This window comes from Penaeus vannamei, chromosome 20 (genome assembly GCF_042767895.1).
Source record: "Penaeus vannamei isolate JL-2024 chromosome 20, ASM4276789v1, whole genome shotgun sequence".
Classification (NCBI taxonomy): domain Eukaryota; kingdom Metazoa; phylum Arthropoda; class Malacostraca; order Decapoda; family Penaeidae; genus Penaeus; species Penaeus vannamei.
Window position 1 is genome coordinate 14,765,960 of NC_091568.1, and position 10,000 is coordinate 14,775,959.

At 47.7% G+C, this 10,000-nt stretch overlaps 2 protein-coding genes across 2 annotated transcripts in view; both read right to left on the reverse strand.

The window, feature by feature from the left end:
• Nucleotides 1–6,033, reverse strand: part of LOC138865145 (uncharacterized) — a 45,798-nt gene extending 39,765 nt beyond the window's left edge. The window contains exons 1-2 of the mRNA XM_070134517.1: nucleotides 670–6,033; nucleotides 353–493 (exon numbers count right to left, since the gene is read on the reverse strand). Of these exons, the coding sequence (XP_069990618.1) occupies nucleotides 353–493; nucleotides 670–5,826 (5,298 nt within the window). The 5' untranslated portion in view covers nucleotides 5,827–6,033. The remainder of the gene's footprint in view (nucleotides 1–352; nucleotides 494–669) is intronic.
• Nucleotides 6,034–8,133: 2,100 nt separating this feature from the next.
• On the reverse strand, nucleotides 8,134–9,968 carry LOC138865146 (nucleolar protein 58-like). Its single transcript, XM_070134518.1, has 2 exons — nucleotides 9,009–9,968; nucleotides 8,134–8,166 (listed from the first exon to the last, which is right to left on the reverse strand). The coding sequence occupies exons 1-2, from the start codon at nucleotides 9,966–9,968 to the stop codon at nucleotides 8,134–8,136; spliced, it is 993 nt and encodes a 330-aa protein (XP_069990619.1).
• Between the last annotated feature and the right edge of the window lie 32 nt (nucleotides 9,969–10,000).

The window sequence follows — 10,000 nt, forward strand, 5'->3', positions numbered from 1 at the left end:
TCAGTTGTTCTTGAAATACTTACCTGAACGACATTCCAGAAAGTGCTTTATTGCTATATATCTCCATTCGTTTCATGTTTGTTTCTTTCTTGTTCGATATCCTAAGATAAATCCTTCGTTCCCCATACACTTATCCCGAACGATATTCCAGTAAGTACTTGATTGCAGTCCCCCCCCCCCATCTGTTTTATATTTCTTTCTTTCCTCCATGTTCGATAATCTAAAACACATGCTTACCTGAAAGATATTCCAGTAAGTACTTGATTGCAGTATCCCCCAATTTGTATTATATTTATTTCTTTCCTCCATGTTTGATAATCCTAAACAAATTCGTTATTCCTCATATGCTTACCTGAACGATATTCCAGTAAGGAACCACGGAAGCCAAGCTCTCAGTGACCTCGGGACAGGCGGCGCCCAAAAGGAACATTATTCTTGCCTTTGAGGTGTAGATGGCGTGGAAGAAGGCGTCGACACCCTTGCCACTGTCACACTGAGGTGGCGGAAGAGAGGGAGGAAGAAGGTGAATTTCTCGTCTTGAAGAAGTTGAGTTGTTTTATTACTTAAGGTAAGGAGTTGTATTTCAGAAAGTACAGGGTGTTTTTTCTCCTTCTTTCTGTTTTGGCGGGAGGGGGTGGGGGTCAAGAATAAAAGGACTGTTGTACTCACATGCGTGTCGTTCGTAAACAGAACCAGTTCGTGACCTGGTATGACCCCCTTGTCATTGATGTGCTTCAAGGCAAGTTGTGCTGCTGCAAGTTCCGACCTTCCCCCTAAGTGCTGGTCAGGTCGAGCTGTCAAGTCAAAGAGTCCGAGGATTGGCACGACGCGAGACGGGGCCTTAGAGGTCAAAGTGGCACTGGAGGTTGAAGAGAGGTCACGGGAGGAAATGAGAGGAGCGGGAGGTTCGACAGACAAAGTCAGGTTGTGATGAAAGGGGTCACTGAATAAAGTCACAGATGAAGGTTGGTCTCTCAGAGTATCGGGCAAGGGTAAGGGAGGATCAGAGGACCAAACAAGGTCAAAGAAGGTCAAACCGGCAGAAGGAACACCGCTCTGTACGTCCGAAAGAGAGCCCCGTTCTTCGGAGGCCTTCACCGGACGCACTACAGCCTTCTTCTGCCGGTGACCAGCGGTTTTAACGGGCCGTGCATTGTCACCCGAAGCCTCGTCCTTCTGGCTGGCGGGTCGGGATTTCGGAAGGGGGTCGGCAGGGGCGCCTTTGGGGGGAAGGGCGGGGCCGCGTTCGGGGGTCATTAAAGCGTGGATTTGGTGCCGATTAGTAAGGATGTCTGGGGGATTTGAGGTGCCGGATTGGGTAAAAAGGTTCGCGGATTCGGGATTCGAAGGTCTATTTTCGAGGTCGTAGTTCGGTTGGCTGCGGGCGGGATTTTGCTTCTGCCTTTGCAGGTTTGGAGGATCTCTTTGGAGGCCGACGAAGTCCTTTCCAATTAGGACAGCTTCTCGACTACTTTTGCCAGTATCTCGATCACTCTTACTAATTTCTCGACCACTTTTGCCAGTTCCTCGATCACTCTTACTAATTTCTCGACCACTTTTGCCAGTTCCTCGATCACTCTTACTAATTTCTCGACCACTTTTGCCAGTTCCTCGATCACTCTTACTAATTTCTCGACCACTTTTGCCAGTTCCTCGAGGCTTTCCATTTTCTCTTTGTGATCTCGAGGCCTTACCCTGATTGTCTTCGTTGAGCGAGCGATTGTTTCGTGTCTTCTTCGGGTCTGGTTGATTGTCTTGAAGACCGGAGGAGGGATTGTCGTGGATTGGCTGATCGGGTTTAGGCTCTGGACCATTGTCTTGAAATATAGAGTAATTAGACAGGGGGTTTTGATTATTTCTCAGGCCCGAATCTTTCGAATCGTGGACATTTTGAAAGCTAAAGAGAAATTTTCGAAAAAGCGCGTCTGGACTCATTTCCACCGCTGGCCCATCGCTCCCAAAAATCGAGGAGTTTCTCGTATTTTTGGGATTTTTTGAATAATGGCGTCTAAAGTTTTCTAATTCCCAATGACGGGTACGAATGCCTGGGTTACTGTAGTTCTGAGATTTTTCCAACATACTCTTAAATGTCCTCGGCTGCTTTCTAAGCGATTTAGGCAAACCTTGAAAATAATCATCCATTTTCATACTGTCACTCACGGGAATGACTCTACCTTCGTAACCTTCGGAATAATTACCTCCAGGGAGATGGAATCGCCCGGGAATCTCGTCCTGGGAACCGTAGCTCCGCCTGATCTCCGCCGCCCGTGTCGCCCCCGCCGAGCTCCGACGCCCAGTGATGCGCGGCGCGATTCTCCTTATCTCTCCCTGTTCCCCCAGATCGCCGCGGAGGCCTTTGAACTCGGCGTCATGAAAAGCTCGCTTCCCACTCATTATTCCCGGGTCGTTATCTCTCGACAACTGCGCGTGGTCGTCGTTGGAGGCGGACGACGCTCTGGCCGAGTGGCCGTCTCCCGCGCCCTTCTGCCTCGGAGGTGCACTGACCACGCCGGCCCTTCGCCTCCCGGAGTTCACGCCCCGAGGAAGGGTTTTGTCTTTTTTCTCGCGTTCTTTCCCTCTCTCTTGGTCTTCGCGTTTGTGCTTTACTCTCTCTGGTTCGACAGGGAGCGAAGGAGACAAGGCGTTATCCAGAAAGGGACTTTGTTCTTTGTTCTGCGTCATTAACCCTCGCTCATTATCCCCGCTGGCGGAGGTACGATGACTCTTGAAATCTACGCGTGTGTGTTCGTTAGGGACAACCGGTACGTATTTTTTCATATGAGGGTAATTATTTCGGGTCTGTGCCGGCGGGTAATTCTCGGGCGCTCCGCGGGTAATGCTACTGTAATAGGGGCTGCGACGTCCTGCTTCTGCCCCGCCCGTCTTTAAATGATTCTTTTCGCTTTCGGAGTTTGTTATTCTGCCGTTCGTACTGTCGTCGGGGCCAGGTAAGAGGGCGAAAGGGTCTCCATCGTGAGGCCCGCTGGCTAAACCGCCCTTTCCCTCGCCTTTGTACTTTTCCGGGAACGCCTTCTCACCCTTTATCCTCAGAAACAACTTGTTATTCTCATATTCCGTTCTAAGCGCCAAAAATAGCTCCGCGTTCTCGTCATTCCTGCCAAAGGAGTGAACGAGAGATAAGAGGTTTTTATCCTGGGAGATTAAACCGCTTCGAGGATTTGTGAAAGGCGGACGAGCTGTCGCCCCACCCACTCCTTCATCCGGGGAGCCGCCCTTGGTCACGTGGTGTTTGTAGTCAGCCTCGTCCTCGGGCACGAAGCCATTCCTTGCCGCGGCGCCCGAGCGATAAATCAGTTCAGAATGTCTGTCCTCCTGCTTTTCTTCTTTTGCCTCTCTCTCTTCCTTTTCTGCTTGCTTTCCTTGTCCTTTCCTTTCTTCTTTCCTTCTCCTCTTCGCTTTTCTTTTCCTTTCGTTTGTTTGGTCCATTATATCGTTCTCTATCTTGTTATTCCTTTGTTTTTGTCTGTCTGTTCTATCCACGCCCTGTATCTGCACTTTCCCTGATGAACGAGGAAGAGACGAAGAACGAGAAAGAGAAGGAGAGGCAAAAACACCAGGAAAACCAGACGAAGGAAGGACTGAAGGATTCTCCCGCGCAGACCGATCAGCAGGCGTAGGATAAACCTCCGGAGATCCTTCCCATCCTCTGGAGGACCGGGGCTGACCCTCCGGCGCTGTCCCCCTCCTCGCCCTCGGCTTCCTGCCCTTCCGCCTCCTCCTCGAAGGCGTCTCCGCCCTCCTGACGCCTTGCTGCTCTCTCGGGGGGCGTATCTGTGACCCCCCCGAACTCTCCGCCCTCCTGGCGCCCTGCTGCTCTCTCGGGGGGCGTGTCTGTGGGCGTGTCTGTGACCCCCCCGAACTCAGGCCGCTCCCTCGGCGTTGCCTTTGCTCGCGCTGAGGCTTCTGGAAACTTCTGAGAGCTGAAAGTTCCTGGAGGCTCTTCGCTGCGTGGAAACCTGGGGAGTTGTAGAGTCCTTTGGGGAGTTTTCGGTCGCTTGTGTTTATCCTTTCATTCTCCCGTTTCCTCATTCCGTCCCGTTTTTCTGCCCTTTCGCTTTTATTCATTGTTCTCTTTGTCTCCGTTCTTTCTCCTCTCGTTTCTGCCATTTCCCCATTCGTGTCTTTCGTTCTTCCATTCCCTCTTTTATTCTCTTCTCTCGCGCCTGCTATATTCCCTGTCACGTTTTCATGTCTCCTTTTCATATCCGTTCCTCTCTTTCTTCTCTTCTTCCTTTTGATGACTTCGTGCATAGCCTTTTTGATTGCCTCTAGTTCTTCTTCTTCTAGTTCTTCGCATATCATTCTCTCTCTTGTCTCTACGTCTTTCGTTAATTCCATCAGTAACCTCTTGACTTCTCTTTCATCCTTTTCCTCACTTCCCTTATTTTGTTTTTTTACATCTTTCATCTCTCTCTGATATTCCTCCTTTATCCTGCTTCCGTAACCCTCATTCTCGGCCATTCTATCGTCTCCCCTTTTATCGGTTAGTCTCCCACTTCCCAGTTCATCAGTAATTCCAGCCGTTCCCCTTCCGCCGCTAGTTATCCTGCCGTGCTCGTGGATTATACTACTTCCATCTTTATTCACATTTCTCCCACTCCCTCCGATTTCTCTTCTCTTCCCTGTCTCTGAGTCGTTAACGGTAACCCTAACTACCTCGTTAATGCAAATGCGAGACGGGATTTTCGACCCTCCGACGCCAGACCGAAGGGCGATTATGCCTCGCGAACGGGTGTTGTGCTGAGGAAAGCGATGGTGACGTTTTCCATCTTGTCCGTTTTTACCGTTTTTATCTCCGTTGAGGCTTCGGCTGTTTTCTCTTCCGTTTTTTCTCTCGTCTTCGCTTTCCTGCCTGATTGTTTCCGCCTCTCTGTTTTCTTCTTCGTTTTTTCTCTCAATTCTTTTCTCTTTTCTGTTTGTTTCGTCTCCGTTTTCCTTCTTGTCTTTTCTTTCGTCTGTGGTTTCTTTTCTGCTTGTTTTCTCGATTTTGTCTTGCTCTCCTTCTCGTCTATTTGTTTCTTTGTCTCGACTTTCTTTTTCGCTTATTATATCATATATGTTTTCAATTTTGTTTCTTTCTCTGTCTCTTCTTTTTATTCTGTTCGTTTTCTCGTTTATCTTTTCCTCCCCTTTTCTCACCATTTCTTTCCCTCCCTCTTCCATCATCGTCCTGGAATCATCTTGCTTTTTGATTTCCTTCCTTCCTTTCTCTTTTCTTTTCTCCCTTTCTTCCAATTCTTCGTATATATCAATTAGCTTCTCTTCCCCCTTTTCGTTTTTCTTATCGCTGTCTCTCTCTTCTTTCTTCGTTTCTCGAATTTCCTCTTCCGATCTCTCGCATCCTAGTCTGTTTTCCCAATTTCTGTCCACTTTCTCTTTCTCCTCTCTTTCTTTTCCCTTTTTGTTTTTCTCTTTGTTCTCTCCTTCTCTTGTGTAGTTCTTTCCTGGCATATCCTCTCTTTCTTTTGCCTCTTCCATCTTTTTATTTCTTAAAAGATTCATCTTCCTCTCTTTTAATTGTTTCTTCGTCTCGTTGTTCGCTCTTTTCATCTCGTCCTTTCTTTTTCTCTTCCCTATTCTCCTATTCATCCTATTCCCTTCTTCCTCTTCCGTGTTTTTCTCCTTCATTTCCGCTTTTATTCTTTTTTCTTCCTTCCTACTCCTCTCTTTTCTCGGTTCTTGGTCTTTTTCTTCCCCTTTCTCCTCCTCCTTCTCCCTCCCTCTCCATCCCTCTCGCTTTCTTCCTTTCCTTATTTTCTTCTTTCTTTCTTTCTTCTCTCCTTCTTCCTCCTCCGTCCCTTTCATATGTCTCCTTCGATCCTCCGCTTCTGTCTTCCACTTTTCTTGTCCCTTCCTCTTTCTCTCCAATTCTTTTTCCTTCCCTTCTCCTTTCCCTTCCTTACTCTTCCCTCTCCTCTTCCTCTTTCCGAATTTCTTTTCTCTCTCCCATCTCTTCCCTTCTCCCCCCTCCTCCTCCTCCCTTTCTTCCTGTTTCTTTCCTCCCTTTAATTCTTTCTCCTTTGCCTCTCCATCCTCCTCCTCCTCACCCTCATCCTTCTCTTTTTCCTCCACTTTCTTACTCCTCTCTCCCTTCTCTTCTTCTTCCCTAATTTCTTCTCCTTCCTTTCTCCCCCTCCCACTTCCTCCCGCAATTCCTTCTCCTTCATTTCTCCCTCTTCCTCCCCTAATTTCTTCTCCCTCCTTTCTCCCCCTCTCTTTCCCTCCTGCAATTCCTTCTCCTTCATTTCTCCCTCTTCCTCCCCCAATTCCTCCTTCCTCCTTTCTCCCCTTCCCACTTCCTCCCCCAATTTCTTCTCTCTCCTTTCTCCCCCCTCCACTTCCTCCCGCAATTCCTTCTCCTTCACTTCTCCCTCTTCCTCCCCCACTTCCTCCTCCCTCCTTTCACCCTCTCCCACTTCCTCCTTATCCTCCCCCCCTTCCTCCTCTTCCCTATTCCGGAGGGGACCGCGACCGGACAAAATTTCATCGGATTCCAGACCTCTTTTTCCCGTCCTTTCCCCCTCCTTCTCTTCCTTCTCATCCTTTTCCTCCTTCTCTTCCTTCTCTTCTTTCTCCTCCTCTTCCTTCTCCTCCTTCTCCTTCTTCTCCTCTTCCTTTACTTCCTTTCCTTTCTCTTCTCCTTCCTTTTCCTCCTTCTCCTCTACTCCCTCCTTTTCCTCTTCTCCCTCCTTCTTCCCCTTTCTTCGTCTTCTCTCTCTCCCTCTTCCCACTTTCTTCGGTCTGTTCTTCTTCCCTTCTGTTATGTTTCCTGTTTCTCTTTTCCCTCTTTCTTGGTTTATCCTCATTACCCTTCGTCGTTTTGTTTTTCTCGATATTTCTATCCTTGTTTCCCGCTTTGCTTCTTGTTCTCCTTCTGCTGTTGTAACTCTCTCGATTTTTCTTCTCTTCGTCTCCTTTCTTGCAACGTTTTCTTTCTCCAATTCTCTCTTTCTAACATTTTCTCTTTTTCTCCATCTCTTTTCTCTCTCTTCTATTCCCTGTTTTATTGTACCTTCCGTTTCTCTTTCTTCTGCTTCTTCCCCTTCTCTTTCTACTTCTTGTCCTTCTTCTTCTTCTCTACCTTCTTCTTGTCCTCTTTCTCCTTCGGTTTCTACTTCTCTCTCTTCTTCTAAGCCCCCTTCTTCTCGTCTCCCTTCTTTTCGTAAGGTTTCTCTTTCTCTTCCCTCTTCGCTCCCTCCTTCTTCCAGTTCTCTTTCTTCATCTATCGTTTCTTCTTCTCTTCTTATTTCTCTTGCTCCTTCTCTTATTTCTCTTTCTTCTACGATTTCTCCTTCTCTTATTATTTCTCTTTCTCTTCCTTCTTCTCTCATTTCTCCTACCAGTTCTCTTTCTTCATTCATCGTTTCTTCTTCTCTTATTTCTCTTACTCCTTCTCTTATTTCTCTTTCTTCTACGATTTCTCCTCTTATTATTTCTCTTTCTCTTTCTCCTTGTCCTCCTTCTGTATTGGTTTCGCCTTTTTCTCGTCCTCCTTTTCCGGTTTCTTTTCTTTTGAATTCCCTTCTTCCTTCTTCGTCTACGGTGTCTTCTATTCCTTGCCCTTTTTCACCCTCGGTTTCTCCTTCGCTTCCTCTTTCTTCTCCTTCTTCTCTTCCTACTTCTCGTTCTTCTACTCGCTCTATTTCTCCTTCTTCTTTTCCTGTTTCTCCTAATTTTTCTTCTTCTACTTCTTTTTCCCTTTCTTCTACTTCTCCGTCTTCTTCCCTTTCCTCTTCTCCTCCTTCCCTTTCTTCTTTCCTTTCTTCTGCTTCTCCTCTTTCTTCCCTTTCTTCTTCTTCTTCTCTTTCTATTTTTCCTTCTAATCCCTCTTCTTGTACTTCTTCTCCCTTTTCTTCTTTTCCTCCTTCCCTTTCTTCTTCCTTTTTTTCTTCGTTTTCTTCTTCCCTTTCTACTTCTCCTTCTTCTTCCCTCTCTACTTCTCCTTCTTCTTCCCTTTCATCTTCCGTTTCTACTTCTTTATCCCTTTCTACTTCTCCTTCTTCTTCCCCTTCTTCTCCCCTTTCTTCCTCCTTTTCTACTTCCCTTTCTTCTTCCTTTTCTACTTCCCTTTCTTCTTCCCTCTCTTCTTCCTTTTCTCCTTCTTCTTCTCCTTCAGATATTGGCCCAGGCGGTGTCCGGGGTCGGCTGAAAGTGGTCGAGGAGGCCGCGGAAGTGATGCCCTTATTCGCACCAGGAGGAGGAGGAGGAAGAAGAGGGGGAGGAGGAGGAAGAAGAAGAGGGGGAGGAGGAGGAGGAGGAGGAGGAGGAAGAAGAAGTGGAGGGGGAGGGGAAGGCGGTCGAGAAACAGGAAGGGATAGAATAGGAGAGGAAGAAAGAGGGAGTGAGGGTAAATGGGAGGATGGGAGAAGAGAAGGAATAGGGGGAGGAGAAAGAGGAGGAGGGGGAGGAAGAGGAGAATTTGGAGATGAGGAGGGAAGAAGAGAAGGGCGGAGAGAGCGAGCAGAAAAATGGGAATAGGATGAAGTGATGGAAAAGGGAAAAGAAGAAGATGAGAAAGAATTAAACGAGGGCGAGAGAGCGAGAGGCGAAGAGAGAGACGGAGGAGGAGCTACGAGAAGGGAAGAAGGAGCTTCCGCGCTTTCCTCCTGTTTAGCTTCCCTTCCCTCTGAGGTCCTTCCTCGACGTGGCATCGCCTTCCTTCTTCCCCTCCTCCTCCTCTTCCTCCTACTCCTCCTCCCCCTCCTACTCCTTCTCCTACTCCTCCTCCTCCTCCTCCCCTTCCTCCCTCTTGAGGCCATCGACTCCGGGTATGACGTGACTAATCTCCCCTCGATGGGGGTTGAGGATGCGGGGGGGGAAGGGAGGCGGGCGGAAGGGGGGAGTCGGCCCGCTCCCGTGCCTGGTCCCCCTCCTTCTCCTCCTATGCTTTCCTTCCCTTCTCTTCCTTCTCCTCCTCCTCCTATTCTTTCCTTCCCTTCTCTTCCTTCTCCTCCTCTTCCTCCCCTTCCTTCCTCTCCCCCTCCTACCTCACTCTGTGTCTGAACTTCTCCATCTTCCTTTTCTTTCTCTTTCACTTTCTCTTTTCTGTTTTCAAATGTTTTTCGTTTCTTTTCGTCCCCCAAGATTTGTTTCTCGCTCTCTCTTTCACCCTTTTCCAATTCAGTTTCTCCAACGATTCCGTCTTTTCCCCTTTTTTCTAATTTTCTTTCGTTTCTATCACTTGTTTCTTCTTTTGTTCTGTATTTTCCTCTTAATCTGAAAATGTCTCCTTCTCTTTCAGTCTCTCTTTTTGTATTATCTTCAGCTTCCTCCTTTCCCCTCTTAGTGGTTCTTGACGCAGTGTTTTTAAAGTCATTTTCTTCTTTAACTTTTTCTATTTTCTCTTGTTTTCTGCTGATGTTCCTTCTCCTTTTTTCTTCAACGACCCACTTTTGTTTCTCGCTCTCTTTAGTTTCTTCCGTCTCCATCATTTCTCTAATATCCATTTCACTAATTTCTTGTATAACACTTCCCTTCGTTTCTTTTGTAAAACCGTTTTCGACAATATTTTCGCTCTTATTCTTATTTCCTCCCCGGGTTTTCCTCCCCATAACTTTTCTCTCCTTCGACCTCCGCTTCCAGAATTTTCTTCTGGCTGGGACGTAGGCACCCGCGCCATCCTTCCCTGGAGAAACCCGAGACAGACTTGAATTATTTCTCAATCTCCCAGGAAGCAAATAATCACTGGCTTTAATTTCCATGTTTTCATTCCAGGGAGGATCCGGGTCAGGGGTGATCCTGCCTTTGGCTTTAGGGTTGACGTCCAGGTCTGTGGGGGACGCTTTACCCTGAAGGACTCTTTTGGGAGTCCCTGAAGATCCCCCCTCTCCTTCTTCCTCCGAGGTCTCCGGTCCTGGCGTTTTTCTCCTTACGGAAGCTTCGAAGTCAAGTGTAATTCCGTGCTTCGGAGTTCGAGTCCTGCCGGATTCGTCTTTCCAGGAAAACATCTTCCATTCGTCACCTGAAGTCCCCGCCCCCT

What these genes read in the sequence shown, in the direction of transcription:
- LOC138865146 (XM_070134518.1), bottom strand. Translation starts at nt 9,968, where the DNA reads ATGTTTTCCTGGAAAGACGAATCCGGCAGGACTCGAACTCCGAAGCAC. An exon ending in AAGTTCAGACACAGAGTGAG is followed by an intron (nt 8,167 to 9,008) that starts GTAGGAGGGGGA and finishes GACCACTTTCAG; the next exon opens with CCGACCCCGGACACCGCCTG.